The following is a 20,672-nucleotide window of genomic DNA, read 5'->3' on the forward strand; positions in this document are numbered from 1 at the left end:
TAGTAGGCTACCTACATATGTTTCCATGATCGCACAAAAACTAGTACTTAGCTGGTGAGCAGAAATGTGTATCCGCACTTTGCATACACTACAGCGCAGATCTGGACAAAGAAGCCTGTTTATTCATGTACCGTGATCACTCTACAAACGTCGTATGCGTAGTTCATACTCAAAATAAAGCCAATATAGAAAAGTTTGTTGCAACAAATGAAGTCACAAGCCACTATTTCCATCTAGCAGGAGTCGCGAACTCAAGACGGGTCGCGGGCCGCATGAATTCAATATCGAGATAAAATTGGCCACAAACTCACACAGTTTAGCAACCAAGTTGTATAGACTTTACGTCAGTACAACGCTGCGTTCCTTAACATGGGCGACGAACATAGTTACCCCAAAAGAAATAATAATTTATTAAAGAAATAAAAATATAACAAAAATATCATTGTCTTCATTTTTATTGTATTTTGAACTATGAACTGTGTATCACTGTGTATACCTGACAACACTTTTGGGCGACTAATCGAGTGAGCTAGAGACACGGTATTTACTGGAAGACTATCTCCTCGGAAAGTTTGATCTTGTGGGGGAGCACCAAATCGTTTTCTAAGTGTCCCGGTCTTGGCAGTGTCTGAGCCATTGCACATCAAGGCAGTTTGTCCAATTGTCCATTCATAACAGGTAATTCTTCTTCCATAAAATGCTATTCCCACCGACGAAGCCTGGGATATATAGAGCTATATATCCCTGGCCGAAGCCTTACCAGCTAGTGAGGAGTAGTGTAGTTGGGCACAGAACAATAGCTTATTTTGAACGACAACAACAATATTTTTAAACTGAAGTCAATTTCATCACTTCAAATACTTTACCAAGTGTTCTTCTTAAATGTTCCATGTGTTTCATTGTTTTGGATAATGACACTGAATATATATTCTCTATTATCAATTAGCTCTCACCTTTCTATCAAAAAGTATTAACACATCCAACGAGCAGCCTGTTTTAAAAATGTAATTCACTGCTTTCAATTTAGAAATGAACTTAATTAGTCTGAGTGCCGTCTTTGCCCGATAACACATTATCTGCTTTTCAATTGGCCTGCCGGGAAAAGTAATTACCCACCCCTGCTGGCCCGGCAGCGTATAAGTAAAGTATACAGTATGAGTAATAGTAGGGTTACCATACGTCCTCCTTTTTGAGAATTTTGGTCAAATTCACGGCCAAATTCGACTGAGATACCGTAAATCAGCACCGAAGTAACGCTCCGGTGGGTATTTCGGGAGCTGAGCGGGTAAGTTGAACTTTTGTTTTAGTCAACCAACCACGAAGGGAGAAAAATTTACCATTTTTCAGTATTTACCACCGGTATTCTAAGTTTGAAAATTTTGAAAAAGTGTCCTCATTTCCCGATTCCAAAATATGGTAACCTTAAGTACAAGCCAACCTTGCGGCGGGTAGCGGCTATTTACCTCATCCTCATTAACATCATTTCAGGCTCAATAGACTTGTCGCGAAAGCAGCTCTGTGACAACGAAGTCTTATATTAGAAACTGTGCGTTACAAGAATTCACATTCGCAGATGCGTTGCTCTGCAAGCATTTTTCAGAATTTCGTGAAATCGAAGGTAGACTTGTCGCGTCGCCGTTCTCGACACTTCCAATCATCAGTCTCGATCCCCGATTTCGCACAGCACACCACCAAAAAGCTTTTCTGGGCCGCTATTAATGAAACCGTCATATTTCGTATCGAAGTGATGACGCAAACTGAGCTGGTCCTTGGACGGATTATCGATTGGATACCCGTGCCGATACCAGACGAAATCGAAATGAACTTCAGTCCGGTTCGCGTAGAAGGCTCTTCCACTCTGAAAATCATTATACACGAGTCTTTTTTCATCGCGGTTCTAGTTTGCCCGCAAAATATTCAAATAGAAAACTAAATGCACTACAAAACATTTATTTGAGTTGAAATTCAATTTCACGAACTCGTTAAAATTATCATTCCATATCGGCAAAAGTCAAGCGAACCACACACTATTTATGGGATGAATCTGAAAAATATGTTTTATTTGTTGTTTTGGGTCTGTATTTATAACTTCTGCTTTGATTCGTTTTGTAACTTTTTCCTGCAACTACTCTATGACATCATTAAACTCAAACGTAACAATTATCATTTGATTTTACTGGCCCACAAAAAAATGTCTACTTTTTGATTGCTGAAAATACGGCAGGCCTATCTGAATGGAATTTGCTGATATTGTAGGTGAAGATATTGACGTCTAGTGCACTCACCGTTGCATTAAACGTCATCCCCGTCCATACCGAATTTCCTTGGCCAACATGAGTGCGTTTCAGCAGTGCTTTAATACTGATAAAGTGAAGTTTACTGTATATATTAGCGGGAAGCCCGCCGTTGCTCTTGCAAATCTTCGCCCCTTCGTTGAATACAGTGTTGTCTCTCCAATGTACAAAATAGCAGCTGCCTTGGTAGAAAACTGGGCATCTTCCTAGAAAAGACATTGCGTTACAGCAGGGGTAGTATGACGCGAGTGTATATGTTTATGCTATTACCTATTAACTTTGCTTTTGATGTCTTGCTTATTCTAGATAATGAGTTCTCGAGGTCTAATAAAAAGGACATGGATTATGTTTCTGTATACTCGCCCACAGCATCATCCACATGGCTATGCATATCCATGGCAATGTTAAATCTATGAAATTATAATGAACTATATACCAACATTATCACAAGCTGTATGTCAAATAGTCATGGTAAACAAGTGCAAAATAATTTTTTTGGAAACGAAAAGGAGTCTAGTTTAGCATTCCAAGTACTTCTAACCGTGTTCGACGTCATAATAGTGTGTCGTACTCGAATAATCGACTCTCAATCGGATCCAATATAGGTCTACTCGATTTGCTCTATCGATAACTAACCCACCCCAACATATGTAGAACGCTCAGCGTGGTTTTTGAGGACAGATATAGAGAAATACCAGTTTCGCTGTCGAGTAACGACGAGGACTTTACGGCCAACTAGGCACGATACCATTGGGCAAAACGTCGTTCTTTTCTATATTCAATTCTTGGCAGGATATTTTCAAAAGTCACTCGACACGATTAGCATCATCTGTCCGGATTTATCTGCCCCATATGTTTAGAATATACCGACTTTGAAAATTATCTAAATGGACAGTTGGACACTAATACGAAGTAATCTGATATATATGTATATTTAATAGCCCAACTATAAAGAATGTAGAAATACTACTCACATGACACCGATCTTGCCTGGAATTGAGTCGAAATATTTAGATTTAATGTAGCAGTACAAGCAGCCAATGGACTTACATTCAACACAAGGTAAAGGTTAGCAATTGTAAAAGCTAACAGGACAACGAGGCATATGAGAAACGCAGTTGTTGTTATTCTGAAGACGCTGCCACATATCGGAGGTTTTGCTTGTTCTTTCGCGGTAGTTGATGCTTGAGTAGGAGGATCTGAAATCATGAATTTAATCATTTTTTCTGTAAATTTGACAAAAATGCATGGTGTATCATGAAGTTGTACTTTCACACTCATCGGAGACAGTCTATGTACCTCTGAATTGGCTGATTGCCGCTAGATGACAGCACAGAAGACGCAGATCACCACTTCGTGAATTTCCCATTTTCAGAAGTTCAGAATTTTCATCACATAACTGCTAATGACCATTGATCATATATACTTAATCGAGACACACGGTTACTGCCGTTCTAATAGATCTTCAAATCTCACGATTTTTGTGATGCTGACCGGGATACTTAAAAAATTGTAACAGTCACGTCGTTTATTTACTCAAAATGTCGACACTGATACACATCTTCCACTCGAATTATTGATATTGATATGATTCATACTAAGGATGGGGCGAGCCTCTGAAAGGTTCTGGTTCGTGTGAACGCGAACCTTTTTGAAATGTTCTATGTGAACGCGAACGTGAACGCTGAACAGTGAACACAAACCTACGACGCCACGTGACGTCATCTTGCTAATTCTAATCCTACATTTACGTAAAGTAATATATTAATGTAGGCTACTAGCGACTACTCGGACCACATTATGTCGCAATCCTTAAGTAAAAGCATCACCAAATGTATCAGCTGGACAATCAAATGCTATAATAATTCCATATATTCTATGTGGAATGCTGGTCTAGGAAGGCTAGACCGGACAATCGTTAAGGCGTTCGACTATTGCTATATTGAAATTGATCAGAGTGAAATATCGGAATTCATACTTGGTACGGATATTACCTCAAAATTATGATATAGGCCTACAGTAGCCAACACCCCAACCGGACAGGTTTAATTTTTATAATGCAATAAACATATCAAATTAAGATATATCCCGTACGCCTGCTATACTTTTTACATTAGACAACTATCCATTCTTTATCTCACTTTCGTTGATGTCAATTGCTGATAATAATTGTTAACAAAACAAATACGGAAGGTAATGTCCACACTCGTTTCGTGTTGAATTCTGGCAGAAACATGCAGAGAGTGGGCCGAAGTTTAAATCTAAGGAATTTCAACCAAATATGATCACTCATTGATCACCAATAACAAGCTAAATGTTATACACACATAATTCGAAAACCTAATGACACTGTCGTGAAATCAATAACCTTTGAAGATGAAAGAGATCCAAACAAGGAAGACCCTCTGCAACGCTGATGAACGACACCGACATCAGGACATTCTCGAAAGCAGCACTTCATTCATTGGTTTATTAGCAATTTTATCAGTTCAATACACCACAAAAATGCGATACAATGAAAAGACAGGAAGATGTCGAAGCGACAAGGAGTAGTCTATGGAATCTGACACCCACCTTGGCCTAGGCCAGTGGTTCCCAACGTGGGCGATATCGCCCCCCAGGGGGCGATTTGGCGATCTAGGGGGGCGAAAATGACGAAGGGGGCGATAGGGGGGCGAAAATGGACAAAGGGGGCGACGGGGGGCGAAAATAGCGGAGGGGGCGATAGGGGGGCGATGACGCGTCAAAACGGCTGACCTTTTTTTTTTTTTTTAGTCATCCACCTAGCAATTCGGAGAGAAAAAACGTTATTTGCAACTCTGAGCGGAGAAAGATGACCTTTTTTTTTTTTTTTTTTTTAGTCAACCCGCCGGTGATTACAGTCTGTTTGCCCAATTATCGGTGCACAAAATTTTGGGGGGCGATGATTGGTGTTGACCTTGAAAAGGGGGCGATGGGTCGAAAAAGGTTGGGAACCACTGGCCTAGGCGATGTAAAGAGGAGGCATGCACACTGAATGAAAGTAAAGAAGATAGTATAGAAAAAGAATGCGACAAGAAATCGGGCGGCATGTCATGGGAAGCGAGATCGATAGGTCAGTCGCGGTCCGGTAATCTTTCACGCTTCCAAATGGCTGAGGTTCACACACCGAACGCCAACGTGAATCTCACGTTCACAAAAATCACCGCATTCCTAATTCGTTGACGTAGGGCATGGTATATATGAACTTGTTATTTAGCCTACATATTTTATTTTCGAATTGTTCAATATTGATTTTACACTTAATAGGTATCATATGGTATATAAATTATCGTGATCCTCTGAATTAGATTATTGAAAGACTGCATTACTAGAAATATATAGGCCTACTCGTCTATCAGATTACATCGTAATCACTCACCTGGATTCCTGTTTTCTAGCTCTACGGATCCTTGCGTAACCGTCTCACTGTCAGGGCTAGGAGAATCTGTAAATTTAGCATACATCGTCTTGCATAGAAAACTGTTCAGTCCGAGCTACATCCATCCATGATAACACTACTGCAAACTCAAGAGTACTGCTCGAGGGCCTAAATTTTCAACAAATATTTGACTCTTTAATTCATTGCCGCAGGATAATCATCGAAAACCAGAAACCAAGAGATTTCGATCTGCACTGTTGCACATAAAACTTATTGATCCATCTGATTTGGTTTGTATATGCTGCATGCGACGTCACAACTTGTGCAGGACAGAAGCCAAGTCCGGGTATATAGGCAATTATGTGATACACGAACGCACCAAATAGCTAACGGCGTATGCAAAGCTTTATCAATTCACTCTATCGGCTTATTTACTATACGAGCCAAAATCGCGCCTATTAATTATAATCTTACGAAAAATTGGTGTGTATATGCATATGTAGGTATATCTTATCTCAGTCGCATGAAATCCTTTTCAAGGTAGGTCTATGAATTTTGTCGCTAAAAATAGTAAAAATAGGCTACTTCTTTGCTGACCACCGTTGCGTATAATTACTAACTATTAATACAGACCTCCAAGGCCTATATAATAGTCAAGCCATACGGTTAAGACTATTCAATATACACTATAGGTTTTCGCGGTTTAGCTTCGCCAAGGCCCATTGTTAGTGAATATTCTGTTATAGTATGTTGTATTTCATGACCTCCTGTAAAGGTTGTCGCTACTCCAAACGATATTAGTATTGTCAGATCAGACCTAAAAGAAAAGCTCATTTTGCGAGACTTGCCATTTGTTCAGGGGAGCATTAGTTTCCCCTTCGCGTAGCATTTCTACCGCGAAGCTCAGATTGCAAGGACTGGACTATTCAGCGCCAGCCATATTCAATGGCCGCGGACTGAGGATACACCATAATGTGAAAGGTTTCGGTCAACAATTGAAGGTCATTCTGAGCCAAGGTTTCATCGCCGTCTATCTTTCTTGCAGCGCACTTCACGAAGTCGCTTGTTTACAGAAACTTCTCATGTCGTGATGTTTCTTGGCGCCGAAATGACGGTGCTGCATGATAGTCCCGCACCCGAAGGTTGCACAATTGCACATGCACACCCCTCATAATTGCACCCTGCCGGCCTCGAGGGATAATCACTGTTCTTGTATAATTGCAAATATTACGGTCGGACTTCTATCTGTAAATGATGCCCTCCACGGTTACAACTGATTAACGTAATGTAAATGAAAATTAGGTGCGATATGACGTGAAACAAGTTTTTATATTTATATTCGATAAACTGCGTACAGCGCGTAGTCTACGTCTTTTTCGGTCCAATAATTTGACCCCTTCCCCCATATGACAAAGAACGATGCAGCCTACTCGAGTTTCATAAGAACATTGATGAAATATAGGCAACATATCCAAACGAAATTCAGGATCAACGGATTTCACGTGTATACTATTCATGTTAAATTTCTAAATTTCATACAATGGAACTTACATTACTTTCAAAAACGTTGAATTATGTATGTAAACTTTACAACCGAAAGTATTATATTTTAATGTTAAAATAGATGTTTTGATTATAATTGCATTGGCATGGGAGAAAAACGGGAGAAACAATGCAGAAAATTGTAGACACTCCCCAAACTCGGAATATTCAGCCTTTATGTGGATCTTTCCGACTTAGCATTAGGCGAAATATGTGTGCGAACTTTAGAGCTGATTACCATAGGAGTATCATCGATAAATAATATAAAATAATAATATACTCATCGCTTCTAGAACATTCCCGCGTTGCTAATGAAGACACGGCTCATTGAAGCTAGTGTCAATGTTTATGGTTGGTTGAATTTTACTAACGGTGCAAGCATGAATCTTCTCCATATGTTGTTGTTCGGTTTTCGTAGTCGTCGTCTTGCGGTCTTGGTGTGTGAGCTTATTTAATTCCATAATTAGGAAAGTTTCGTGTATATTGGGTTTATAGGTGACCTATTTATTATCAAGTTGGAAATCAGTACAATACGTATATAAGTAACCTGAGTTTCAGCTTCAGTTATACTCCCTTTTCTAGATCGCCTTGTCATATATTCTCGTAAATCATAACCAACTATCACATCATACATAAAAAATGAAAATTGAAGAGGTGAAGAGTACTACCAAGACGCAGCGGATTGCTGCCCATACTCATATTAAGGGCCTTGGCTTATCCGAGGACGGAAAAGCACTTCAATCGGGTTCAGGGCTTGTTGGCCAAGAAGATGCACGCGAGGTAAGTCTGAGCACTGGTATGGTACTGGTAGCATCCTCTGTTCCTATCTTACTTTCCTGGATTGATGAATACGCAGGGATTATTTGTATTTTTAAATATGTTATGTTAATGTTATATATTAAATACCGGTATATCAATTTTCAGGCATGTGGGATTATCGTAGAACTCATCAGAAGCAAAAAAATGGCAGGAAGAGGAATACTGCTAGCAGGACCGCCCGGAACAGGAAAAACTGCCCTAGCTCTAGCAATTGCACAAGAACTTGGAAACAAGGTAATTGTACCATGAATTGACACGGTGGAATTCGTTTTATACTGTTTGTTGAATCCTTATAGTTGGCCTATAGCAGTCATAAGAAAATTTATCATTACTTTTTATCGCAATGTTAGTAAATTAGTGTACTGATCAACAATCGTATTCCTGCCTGAATAAGAGCATTTAAAACTATGTCGGATAATTTCATTCTCATTTGCCAATGATCTTCAATCACTCTTACATAGAGATGTAACCTACGGTTACTCGTGTACAGTTTATTTGTCAAGAGCCTTCATATAATACTCATTATGTAGCTTCATTGCTTCAACCATCATATATTTGCCTTATAGTTTATTTATTTTGGTACTAATTCATATTAGGTGTATTAGACTCGTTGATCACCTGATTTTTACACTTTTAAACAGCTACACCTCACACTTTTAAACAGCTACACCTCACAAGTACTGTAACTAAATACTAATCATATATCCCTACTAATAAGGTTATATCACAATCTTCCATGTGCTGAATTTCGCATACTGCATCCAATCAATCTTTTTGTGTTATGTAATGTTCGAATTCTGTATTTGAATTTTTTGCTATGACAAATAAATCCTCAAGTTTTACTAATAGTAATCGCTAGTAAGCCTATATTATGAGTGATGTAGATGTTTTAATCACATTTCCCTCATCTGCCAATCAGACTGGAAATGGCTGCAATTTGATGCCTTTGTTATAATAAAAAATCTGTGCATTTCAGTGGTCGTCAATAGGCAGAGTTTTATCTTTGCAGGTTCCGTTTTGCCCGATGGTAGGAAGCGAAGTCTACTCTACCGAGATCAAAAAGACCGAGGTATTAATGGAAAACTTCCGACGAGCAATCGGTCTTCGAATCAAGGAAACGAAAGAAGTTTACGAAGGCGAAGTCACTGAAATCACTCCTCATGAGACTGAGAATCCTATGGGAGGTCCGCAAAGAATTTCCTAATTTCTGTTATGTATATCTCGGCCGACACGAGATAAATTTGGTTTTAAATTACGGTAGTAAAATTCTAAATATCGAATAAATCAAAGAACAAGTTAGTTCTGATATGGTTTTACCATGTTCTTGACTATATTAGTTGATGACATGCACTACGGTAGTTTTATTTATGAAAATGCATGTAACTAGGCCAAGTTGAATTGTAATAGTGGATTTTCTATTTCATCGTTATCATTTTGCCCCCTCCGTCACAGGAGCAACATCTTTATAAAGTCTATCTGGTATTTCAATACATTACTTTGTGGTCACTCTCACACATTGTGACCGAGACAACATATTTGAACTTGCTGCATTGTATATTGTCATAATCGTTTTTCCTGCCTTGAAAAATATTGATGCACAATGCTGCATCGTATGTATATATATATGCCCACTGCGCAGAATAGGCTGTGGCGCAATGCTGATACTGTTTGTTTACGATACTGTGAATTGTGACAACGTTCTGGATCCTCAAATTGTGAATTTGGTCATTTCAGGATATGGGAAAACGATAAGCCACGTTGTTATTGGTTTGAAAACTGCGAAAGGAACGAAACAGCTCAAACTTGATCCTTCAATTTACGAAAATATTCAAAAAGAAAAAGTGGAGACGGGTGACGTCATATACATAGAAGCCAACAATGGTGCCGTGAAGGTAACTATGGATACACACTATTATTGCTTCATCTATATTGCACACTGGATTCTGTGGAGATGCAAGTTATGGGCAACGGTATTTCATTATCTGAATGCTAGTCACTAGTCAGCCAATATATTCTACACTATCTCTCAGTGATCCGCATTGCTTGGACAGCGTACTTTCTAAATACTAAAAGAATAATGGAACATGCTACACTAGGTAGACCACAAATGTTCATTGAAATTGCGTTACGCCAACCTAATTTGTGCCAACGGAAAACTGAGCCGCCCATCGTGACAAGATGGACTTCATGCTGGAAATTTTTTTCGATGTGGCTCAACATTATTGTATTGCGACTATAATATATTGATATCCCTTGATTCTCGTCATTTATATACAGAGGCAAGGCCGTTCAGACACTTATGCAACCGAGTATGATTTGGAAGCGGAAGAGTATGTGCCTTTACCTAAAGGCGATGTACACAAGAAAAGAGAGGTAAGATTGAATTTAACATTCAAGCGCTCGCCTTGCTGGCTTCTATTTTTCACATTTGACACGGTGCCTCTTGCCAAGGTTATTCAAGATGTGACATTGCACGATCTTGACGTTGCAAATGCCAGACCTCAGGGCGGCCAAGATGTTATGTCCATGATGGGGCAGTTGATGAAGCCAAAGAAAACAGAAATTACAGGTAGCTTACGATAATCTCGAATTCCAATCATGATATGTGAGAGGAAATTTTCAATAGGCACTCTAGTGCACATACTTAATGCAGTATGTTTTCTAGCATTCTAGGGAATGTCTTTCTGTTTCAAAGTATCGAATTTATATGGATTATTGAAACTGTTGAATGGTCGTGGATTTGATCATCGCTATCTGTTAAATTGATTATTTCGGTTAGCCTACGTTATGTATGAGCTGGATTGTCGATTTAGTCAAAGGTTCGCTACACAGCAATATCTGAATAAAACACCAAAGCCAGCTTTCAAATTACGTATTTCTGATCAAAGCACATGCTGTCTATGAATTTTCTCCGTTCTGTTTGTAGTTGGCAATAACTTACTGCAGGAATATTTATTGCACATATTAAGGCCATTTTTTGATGATATCAGGTTTTTATCCACTGCTAATTAATATGAGCTAGTAATAAAGGTCGTGAGTCGGTGGCCAATCCCGATTTAAAACTAGTTAACGGTTCAAATTTCAAAATGAATTTGCAATCAGAGAGTTACAAGGTAAGATGTCGGTGAATTGTGGATTGCAACTTAGATTCTGCAATGTATCGTACTGTGAATCGGACAATTGGAATGATGCAAATATTATGCTTGGTATACTGATGTCTACCATTTCATTCTCTCAGACAAGTTGCGGACTGAGATCAACAAAGTCGTCAACAAGTACATCGATCAAGGGATCGCTGAATTAGTTCCCGGCGTCTTGTTCATCGACGAAATACACATGCTCGACATCGAGTGCTTTACCTACCTCCACCGAGCGTTGGAGTCGCCTATCAGCCCTATCGTAATCTTTGCGACGAACAGGGGACATTGCACGATCAAGTGAGTTTGAGGTGTTGGTCTCTGATGTGGTCTATGTGAATGTTAACGAGGGCACCGCGCCTTGATATGAAGTGGTCTCAAATTTAAGATATAAAGTGTCAGCCATTTTCTTGAGAAAGCCACAGTAGTTGAACTGCAGCTAAAGGATTTGCAATCTTGCTACTGTTATATATCCCTGAAGAGATTCTTGGAGGTACAGAACTTCAATATACAAGTGAATAGTACATTCATTTTGAAATGAACCCGAATATTTTGATATATGATGTTCTTTTTCATTCTCTACCAGTTGCTGACGATTACCCCTGACGAGTGTCAGCCGAGAATATTCGGGTTCATTTCAACATGAATATACTATTCAACTATATATTTCTGAGGACTGTGGTAGTGAGGTCACTTGTCGTCGCTTCTTAACCTTTCGTGAAATTTCTGGCACAGATTTCTTTGATATTGCACTTTCTCAACCTGTCCTACATCTCAGTGCCACTTCCTCAGCAATAACGTGGAAAATATGTGATGCATTACCCAATTTGCTTGCAATTGATGCAGTAGCACAGGCTCTCGTAACTTAGCGTTACCTTAATTTGGAAATCTAAAAAGAGGACAATTTTTTAAAATTTCCAGACTTACAATATTTGAGTAAAATCCCGAATAAACGGTAAATTTTTCACAACTTTGTGGTTGCTCAACTTTCCGGCTCAACTCCAGAAATAGCAGCCGGAGCATTACTTGAGTACTGATTTAGGCTACTGTATCACTCGAATTTTACCCTATATTTAAGCAAGATTCTCAAAAAAGAGGACATTTGGGCGTCCTCCGGGGAAACTTTCTGAAAAGTAAAAAAAGAGGACAAATCCTCGTACAAGAGGACGTATGGTAACCCTATCGTAACTTTAATTTGATTTTAGATTGATTTTATTGGAGGAATAGTGAAATTATATTCTTGAGTTTATTTGTGACAAAACGTGTACCGGTACCACGGGCATTTGTAAAAAGGGTGTCATTTGGTATGTAAATGGTGATATGCTAGTAATCTGAGTAACAGTGCCACATAACAACGATTTTCGCCCAAATGCCAGATCTCATAAAATATTTATTAATAATGAACTGAACTGAGCCCATTCAAGCATAATTGGCTAATCAAAAAACAACCAAGGTCACCTGTTATTAACCTCGTCAACCATCCACACGGGTTGATCATTGATTTTTTTTCAGGGGTACCGAAGATGTGATCGCACCACACGGCATACCGCTTGACCTGCTCGACAGAATCATGATCATCAAGACAATGATGTACACGACCGAAGAGATGGTCAGCATCATAAGGATTCGCGGGAAGGTAGAAGGCATACAGATTAGCGAAGACGGCCTTCAGAAGCTAGGAGAAGTTGGCTCCAAGACATCACTAAGGTGAGGACGTTGGTTTCATGTTTTTATGGCAGTTTAAACCTCGCTATTTCTCAGTGGGTCTTGAGTCTAGATACAGCAGCAATAGATGTTGCGCACCGGACCGGTTACAACGTTACAAAGTGTTTTTGTGAGCGTTCGTTTGTCTTGTGTACATATTTTACACGCCGTAGCAGCATTCCATTTGTGTCCAGTTAGGGCTCGGTAAAAGGGACAAGCAAACTGCTAAATATTGGTCTGCTGGACATGCTCTTGCTACACGGCAGAATCGGAACAAGTTGATGTTCAGCTAATGAGAGGCATGGCTAAGCCATAATCATGAATAGTCTATTTAACCAGATACTCCTTGTGTTGAGGTTCGCATCCGAGTGACATTTGCGATACGAAGCACTTAATAATCTACTCTAGTAGCTGATACATTTTTAGCCTGTTATATCGGTTGGAAAATGTGTTGAACAACAAGTTGCACATATTCCAAATCACTTGCAAATCATATGTCTACAAGCTAATGTCTTCCGTTTTCCCAGTATAGTCAGGAATGAGCCGTGTTTCAAATATCGCTTGTAGGCTTGGTATTATTCTAGTATTTCTGTCATAGGTATGTGACCCAATTACTCACGCCGGCAAACATCCTCTCCCGAATCAACGGCAAGGATGCAATCACAAAGGAGGATGTGGACGAGATTAACGAACTCTTTTTTGACGCGAAATCTTCCGCTAAGATCTTGGCTGAACACGGAGACAAATACATGCAGTAGAACAAAGCTTGGACACAGTCCCTCATCAGTGCACAGCTACATCGAATGCCGGTATGGTGGATCTCGCTCTGTGTGCCTGGTTGCTGTTAACCTCCAGTTTGTTAATAAATCTCAGTGTTTTGTAAAGGCTCAGGTATTTATTTCCATCCGAATGCACAAGTTCACCAGCATGAGTGCAAGATAACAAAACAGTTGAACACAAATCTTGAGTATGAATTTTCCGGCTGGCAGTCTACAGGGCATTGATTCAGGGTGGACTACACGGGCTTGCGCAGTACACATGCACGCTACATGATGAATTCAGATAAAATAGAATTAGTGGTAATAGTAGTAAACACAGGGATTTATCCTTTTGACTCATCCTCCGTAAACGCTCTCGTCACTGTAAGCAACGTAAAGAAAGAAATCTTCTTCATGATGTTCCTATTGAAATGAAATGCGTCTTGTGATTACCATGTACTGTACAACTTGAACTCTATACCCAACACCAAATATCCCCATCATAACTAGTAATAGCATATGATATTAGTTAAGGCTGTCTTTGTAGAAATATCAGTATCGGGTATGGTTAGCAGCGTGTCCTGTCCGTCCAACGACTACTACTACTGGATGTGGATATATTCATGACGGCCAGAGGAGCTCCCTTCTTGATGAGAGAAGTTTTGGGAACTTCAGTATACACCTGTAGGGGACTGAATACAGATACATCAATCAAAATATTTTTCAAATCTCTCTCACTAATTAGGGCAATGGTTCTCAAACTTTTTCAGATTGGATTTTTTTTCAGATGATGGCAGCTTCGCGCCCCCTAGTTTGAGTACCACTGAATTAGAGGATCTAAAGACTTTGACATTTCAATATTTACAGAATTGGTTCTATTAGCGAGATATGTAAAAAATATCAGCCGGTCTCTAATCTCACTCGATTAGTACTGCGCGGGCTACCAAACCACCTTACCTGATAAAGTTGCCCCATGGTCGTACTGGTCGGTGGGATGACGTTGTTAACAAAGAAAAATAGAGCGTCTTCTGGTCTCAAATGAATTCGTTTCCGGATCAGAAAGTAGAATTGACCAACTGAAAGTGGTATCGCAAGCATCAGTAGTTGAACAGAAACAAAAGCACAGGAATAAACCATTCACCATGGTCTATGACTAGACAAATTCTAGGAAATTACTACTGTTTTATAGGCATTTTGAGTCCGATTTAGAGTGGGCTAATGTGATTTGTGCTTCGGTATTCTAGCTGAACACTGTTATTCGATCATATCATACAAAGAATAGAACTGAATCATAAACATATTATACAAGAGAAACTGAATCACAGCATGGGAGATTCCAGTGCCAGGTTTCCGTAGGCTCAATTAATTTTCAGTTCAATTACATTAGTGTATTCAAATTGCTTGAAATATCGTTCAATAGTTCATGTACCGTAGTCTAGACTTGGATCCTTATGATGTTTCGATTTTATAGGCTATAGGCCCATCTTCAAGTTGTGACCATGGTTTGGTTTTGCTTAACCAGGCACATGTAATTGACTGACCTGTCAAATCTGCCGGGACCAAGTACTTCTTTTTGTCAAGATCTCCAATCGTGGATTTTTCAGATCGCTCAACGATTACCTGGAAACAGACAATATACGTACATTAGTTGTCACAAGATCGCATCGAGCACATTGGGTGGGAAATGTTCCCTACCGAACAGTGCTTGGTTAGGAAATGGAATATGCAGTGAATCTATATTGAACAATAGCTATGAGGATCTTGTGCTTGCAATATGACGGCTACTTGTTATATTAGTAACAATGACTTAATGCAAGCAGGTCATTCTTTTGAATCCTATTGCAAAGTTGACTGCACAAAGTAAGCACTTTCTCAAAGCAGAGTTTGACATATTTTGTTGCAACTAAAAATTCGAATGGACCAATACATTTTCCATATTCATTTATCAGACAAACGAAAGGCAACAATTTTATGCAGGACAGATGTTCTTAGTACTATGCCATTACACATGTTACTTGAAAGGCATAGGCAGTGTCACAACATTTACAGACTTACCGGTACACGGTCCGGGTACTTCTTGCGAATCTTTTCTCCCTCGGTCTTTCTTTTTTCAAAATTATGTTCCGTTTTGTAAGCCCACTTCATCTTTGAGTTTCTTCACTTTATATCTCCCTCGAACTACACTATAACATATATGAAAACAAATAATAAGAAAATTTCGTGCAAGTTCGTTTTGGCCTAATGGATTGTATTTACATTTCATTTATATAGGCCTATACATCCTCAGCAACCCTACCGGAATCTCGGTATGTTTTGCCTACTAAAAAGGTGAGCAACAATGATTCTCCAAGATAAAGGAATTTAATAAAAAATGAAGAATTGTGTTTCTGAGCACAGGACCAAGATTCCATACACGCTCAGTAAAATAACATCCACATGACAATTTACCAAAATTTATACGAGAGTGTCATGTTGTGCGAGTGATCCATCTCATAATATTCGCAAAGTATCAAAAAGTACATTTCAATTATCGACTAGGTAGAAAAAAGTTGACCAAGTACTTCAACAATGGACAGTTTAAAATTATTTCAAGTTCTGCGTTTGTTTTCATCCACTGGATTTATATAAGCGTGTTGCCCATTCGTCGTAGGTTCGATTTTGAAGAGAGCTACAACATGAAAATATTAAGCAGTAACATAGCTATCGATTGCATGATCGCCAGATCCCCTCACTACAGCCTGGACTTAACCGTTCTCCATTGATGTCGTTGCCTCGACTGGATTTACTTCTAGACCCAACAACAAACTTGAGAGTCAGAGAACCGCCCCCCATCATACTCCCCAAAGCAAGGTCGGATCAGAGCTTTTATGGCTTTGTTGTTATCCAGACGGATGAATACACGATCATATGACTTTTTCTGTTTACGATATCACGCTTCACTGGGATTACGCATAAGTAGCGTGGACTAATATCAATAGCGCAGTCCATAAATAAATGACTATTGTGCGAAAAAGCGCCAATAGAATGATAGTGACAGAGAATATAATCCACTGATCTGTGTATCAGTGATATCAAGATAGCCTAGTAACTATAACCTAGCCTAGCAACTTTTTCAGGTCACGGTCAGTTGCACTTGTAAACATTCACGAGAGGAGGTTTGGTCAATCATGGAAAACTGAATGGGATAGAACGGTAACTGCGTGGCCTGTCAATCAGATACGGTTGAATGACAAGTCATCGCAGCCAGAATGTTTCGGTTGTCTGCCGTGATGCTCCAGCTAACGTAAACACACATAGCGTGTTAATTAAATGTTAATATTATCGTAGCTTGTCTAGATTAGGCCTACTTTTCATGTAGTAGACAGTTGTGAATAAGTTGAACATCGGCTGCAGTGTCTGTAGAGCTGTATTATCATTGTTTTAATTATGGCCTCGCAAGTTAGTGACGTTGTCAAGGAATGGTACGATATTCCCCGGAAATTGTCCATGAACTTCTCTTCAACGACTTTGATGAAAGCATGGACACCATATCTGTTCCAAATATTATTCAGCAACCAGTGGATCTTGAGCCATTGTTGCGCTCATCATCATCATCATTGGTTTATTAGCAATTTTATCAGTTCAATACACCACAAAAATGCGATACAATGAAAAGACAGGAAGATGTCGAAGCGACAAGGAGTAGTCTATGGAATCTGACACCCACCTTGGCCTAGTCGATGTAAAGAGGAGGCATGCACACTGAATGAAAGTAAAGAAGATGGTATAGAAAAAGAAAGCGACAAGAAATAGGGCGGCAAGTCATGGGAAGCGAGATCTATAGGTCAGTCGTGATCCGGTAATCTTGAGGATGGACTGTATTTATTTAGTAGTAATTGCTTGTATTTCGACTTGAATCAGGACGAGACACTGGCCTTGTAGTACATTGTGATTTAGTTGAACACACCGCCAGTGTCCTTTATAGTTTATAAATCTGCTATATTTTTCAGATTGACATGTTTTACCCGCGCTGCTAAGGATTGACATCTCATTGCAACAAGTATGTGATCGCAGGGTCAACAAGAAACGTTATTACAAGAATGACGGTTCAATGACGATGCGAATATTAACAAACCTTTACCACATGAAGGTGTAGGGTACAATACTATTTATATCACATCAGGAGCATTGTTGACTTCTAGGCATGCAATCCTTTCATTTCTCATCTGAGCAATAAATGAGCAATTTGCAACAGTCATCATGTGTGGTATTGTATATTGACAAATTATCAAGTATATTGACGATTTATCATACATTCGCTAGATGTTGGCCAGTTATGCAGAGCTGTCCGGGGCACAACTGGTACGAGCAGATTGGTGCACGAAGGCACCACGGTGACCAAAGTATAAATCCTGTTGAAATGAAAGGTCTCCGGGTTGCCATGACCCTTTCATATCCAGCAAATGGGTTGGGTGTCAGTGACAGTTTTCGGTTTTTCTTCAGATTTTGTGATTTCCTGGCATGGTTCATATTTTGTAATCTCCTTGCATGGTCCGCGGCGTCATGTTGCCGGTCATCTTCATCTGAAAAATAAAGATCATGCGGTAGGATACAATGGACAAGTCATCGTCAAACACTATCCAATAATGATAGGACATAAGTGATCATGGTTGGCATAAGCTGGTCGCTTTTTCGATAGATATATACAAATTGGTATTGAATCTATGATACATTTCAACCATATGTGCAGCATTGCAAAAAGTGTGGGCTGTTTTCAATCTATAAACCTGTATTTGAGAATGGCTCAGGAATTTCGTAAATTTATTTATTTGTAGACGCCTGCAGGCCTTAGGAGGAGCAAATCCAAAACTGACCTGACTCAAGGTTGAATATGATCATTTCCCTCCACATCAAGATAGAGCATCCCCTTCCTCTCATATGCTACCCAGCCACATATTGAACAGTAAGTAAGTCACAAATTAGCATCCAACTTGATTCTAAATTTCACCTACCTTGGATTAAGAGATGCGTCCAGTTTCAATCGGGCAACATTTTGTTAATAGAATTTTTTTGCACAAACTTTTCTGGGAGCTGGCTCTTTCCTTGGTGGGAAAGAGAATGATGCGGACTTTTTAGGCAAATTGAGGCAAGGTATGGCTCCCAACTTCAGCCGACGTCTCCCAGAAGCACCTGCCGCAATGATATATTGATAGGCCTATCTTCTGGCCGGAAATGTAGATCACATATTGTGGCTCTTGAAAACGCAATAAATGGTCCATGAAAGAATAATTGCATGATGCCAGTAACAACGTATCGGTCACTGGTTGGCGCTTAATACATATAAATATCCAGCTTTGATATCATACCGACATGCACTAGCCTGGCGGAACACCTCCCATACCATTTACAGATCATAATCTGTCACAACAGAAAAGGAATTCCGTAACTCACGATTCTCTATCAAGCTGACTGATTATATCATCTCTTTTGTCCGTAGAATCACGCATGGACATTATAAAACAACGTAGTTGCGATCGGTGATGCCGTTCCTGTTCGTCCTTTGCGAGATCCAGCCTGACAAAGAGTGCTGAATTGCTATTTTTTCGACTGGTATTACAACCAGGGACGGCACAATTCTTCGCAGGCATTTCCAATATCCGATAGCTGTAAATAAGTACCAATATAGTTCTGCAAAACATCTATATTTATACATATAGTAGTGAAATGGTACATCCGATCACAGCTAACAAACGAAACTTTGTGGATGCCGAGGTCTCAGCGGTCTCACGGCTCTCGCCATAGTGAGCAAAACACGGCTTCGCGCCTGCGCTAATTTGCTCGATGACTTGTCATTCAACCGTATCTGATTGACAGGCCACGCAGTCACCATTCTATCCCATTCAGTTTTCCATGGGTCAATGCATGTCTGCATAAGGAAGGTCGCGTGTACAAAATCCAGGTTTCTGTTGCAAATCCAAGTTTACATCATCAGCGTTTGTCGTTTTCAAATTCATATATTATATAGCTTGGGTCAAGTGTAGAATCCGGCCAGTGTTCCCCATGACCACCACCGATCAGTGTTGCACCTGAAACTTCAGTGTTGCACCTGAAACTGTCGGAATTCATAGTGCTTCACGTAGTTACCGACTATGCTCCCCACTAAACCCTATAAATACTGTCAAGGTTCCATATATCTTATCATATTATTATATCTTGAATTCACAGATACACATGCCGGTGACGAGCAAGATTACATTTTACATCGCTCGCTCGCATGCCAGATGAACGGCTTATACAAGAAATCGAAGGAAAGGGGAAAGGAAGCGACTTACTCCAATCTCTTCACCACATTATGTATTGTGTATCGCATTTTTATCGAAAATTTAAAAAATAAAACGCATGACGCCTATACTATCAAGTGTATCTAGTGTACTTTGCGGCCACTAAACTCATGTACGGACACTTACAAGATGTGGGGAGATGGTGAAGGTTTATCTGGGCTCCTCTTCACCCGCGCCGTTGCCCAGAAAAGACCCGACGTAAGAAAGCACTCATGTATAAGAAACCCCCATAGTCGTGTATGGTATCTAGTGTACTTTTCAGCCACAATACTTATGTGAAGACACTCGCATAATCGCGTATTATACCAAGTGTACTTTCCAGCCACAATAGTTATGTACAGACACTCGCATCGTAGGGTATGATACCAAGTGTACTTTTCAGCCACAAGACTTATGTGAAGACACTCGCATAGTCGCGTATCATACCAAGTGTACTTTTCAGCCACAATAGTTATGTACAGACACTCGCATCGTAAGGTATGATACCAAGTGTACTTTTCAGCCACAAGACTTATGTGAAGACACTCGCATAGTCGCGTATCATACCAAGTGTACTTTCCAGCCACAATAGTTATGTACAGACACTCGCATAGTAGGGTATGATACCAAGTGTACTTTTCAGCCACAAGACTTATGTGAAGACACTCGCATAGTCGCGTATCATACCAAGTGTACTTTTCAGCCACAATAGTTATGTA

General features: G+C 39.7%; 3 protein-coding genes and 1 long non-coding RNA gene across 4 annotated transcripts; 1 reads left to right on the forward strand and 3 right to left on the reverse strand.

Moving 5' to 3' along the window:
- Positions 1-1,497: 1,497 nt before the first annotated feature.
- LOC145456266 (uncharacterized) lies at positions 1,498-5,897 on the reverse strand. The gene is made up of 6 exons (XM_080334346.1): positions 5,695-5,897; positions 3,345-3,493; positions 3,269-3,284; positions 2,565-2,618; positions 2,286-2,500; positions 1,498-1,858 (listed from the first exon to the last, which is right to left on the reverse strand). The coding sequence occupies exons 1-6, from the start codon at positions 5,777-5,779 to the stop codon at positions 1,658-1,660; spliced, it is 720 nt and encodes a 239-aa protein (XP_080190472.1). The 5' UTR covers positions 5,780-5,897; the 3' UTR covers positions 1,498-1,657.
- Positions 5,898-7,818: 1,921 nt separating this feature from the next.
- Positions 7,819-13,780, forward strand: LOC145455579 (ruvB-like 1). Its single transcript, XM_080333561.1, has 9 exons — positions 7,819-8,016; positions 8,161-8,289; positions 9,065-9,239; positions 9,790-9,947; positions 10,333-10,428; positions 10,507-10,624; positions 11,294-11,492; positions 12,705-12,899; positions 13,495-13,780. The coding sequence occupies exons 1-9, from the start codon at positions 7,876-7,878 to the stop codon at positions 13,652-13,654; spliced, it is 1,371 nt and encodes a 456-aa protein (XP_080189687.1). The 5' UTR covers positions 7,819-7,875; the 3' UTR covers positions 13,655-13,780.
- LOC145455580 (gamma-aminobutyric acid receptor-associated protein) lies at positions 13,772-15,867 on the reverse strand. Its single transcript, XM_080333562.1, has 4 exons — positions 15,710-15,867; positions 15,196-15,274; positions 14,612-14,730; positions 13,772-14,077 (listed from the first exon to the last, which is right to left on the reverse strand). Exons 1-4 carry the CDS (start codon positions 15,797-15,799, stop codon positions 14,012-14,014), a joined length of 354 nt encoding a protein of 117 aa, XP_080189688.1. The 5' UTR covers positions 15,800-15,867; the 3' UTR covers positions 13,772-14,011.
- Positions 15,868-17,894: 2,027 nt separating this feature from the next.
- On the reverse strand, positions 17,895-19,415 carry LOC145455049 (uncharacterized). Its single transcript, XR_013920267.1, has 2 exons — positions 18,646-19,415; positions 17,895-18,216 (listed from the first exon to the last, which is right to left on the reverse strand). It is a non-coding gene; the product is annotated as an uncharacterized LOC145455049 (long non-coding RNA).
- Positions 19,416-20,672: the final 1,257 nt, after the last annotated feature.

The sequence above is a fragment of the Botryllus schlosseri genome, chromosome 14, assembly GCF_051294905.1.
Source record: "Botryllus schlosseri isolate E-star chromosome 14, Bs_hap1, whole genome shotgun sequence".
NCBI classification, from domain to species: Eukaryota; Metazoa; Chordata; class Ascidiacea; order Stolidobranchia; family Styelidae; genus Botryllus; species Botryllus schlosseri.

Excerpts from the sequence above, each read along its gene's own strand:
- LOC145456266 (XM_080334346.1), bottom strand. The coding sequence starts at position 5,779 with ATGTATGCTAAATTTACAGATTCTCCTAGCCCTGACAGTGAGACGGTT. Across the intron at positions 3,494-5,694 it reads GCTAGAAAACAGGAATCCAG|ATCCTCCTACTCAAGCATCA; the intron begins GTGAGTGATTAC and ends TCATGATTTCAG. Across the intron at positions 1,859-2,285 it reads GGATGACGTTTAATGCAACG|AGTGGAAGAGCCTTCTACGC; the intron begins GTGAGTGCACTA and ends AATGATTTTCAG.
- LOC145455580 (XM_080333562.1), bottom strand. The coding sequence starts at position 15,799 with ATGAAGTGGGCTTACAAAACGGAACATAATTTTGAAAAAAGAAAGACC. Across the intron at positions 15,275-15,709 it reads AGTACCCGGACCGTGTACCG|GTAATCGTTGAGCGATCTGA; the intron begins GTAAGTCTGTAA and ends GTCTGTTTCCAG. Across the intron at positions 14,731-15,195 it reads GGTCCCGGCAGATTTGACAG|TTGGTCAATTCTACTTTCTG; the intron begins GTCAGTCAATTA and ends TACCACTTTCAG.
- LOC145455579 (XM_080333561.1), top strand. The coding sequence starts at position 7,876 with ATGAAAATTGAAGAGGTGAAGAGTACTACCAAGACGCAGCGGATTGCT. Across the intron at positions 9,948-10,332 it reads CCAACAATGGTGCCGTGAAG|AGGCAAGGCCGTTCAGACAC; the intron begins GTAACTATGGAT and ends ATTTATATACAG. Across the intron at positions 10,625-11,293 it reads AAAGAAAACAGAAATTACAG|ACAAGTTGCGGACTGAGATC; the intron begins GTAGCTTACGAT and ends TCATTCTCTCAG.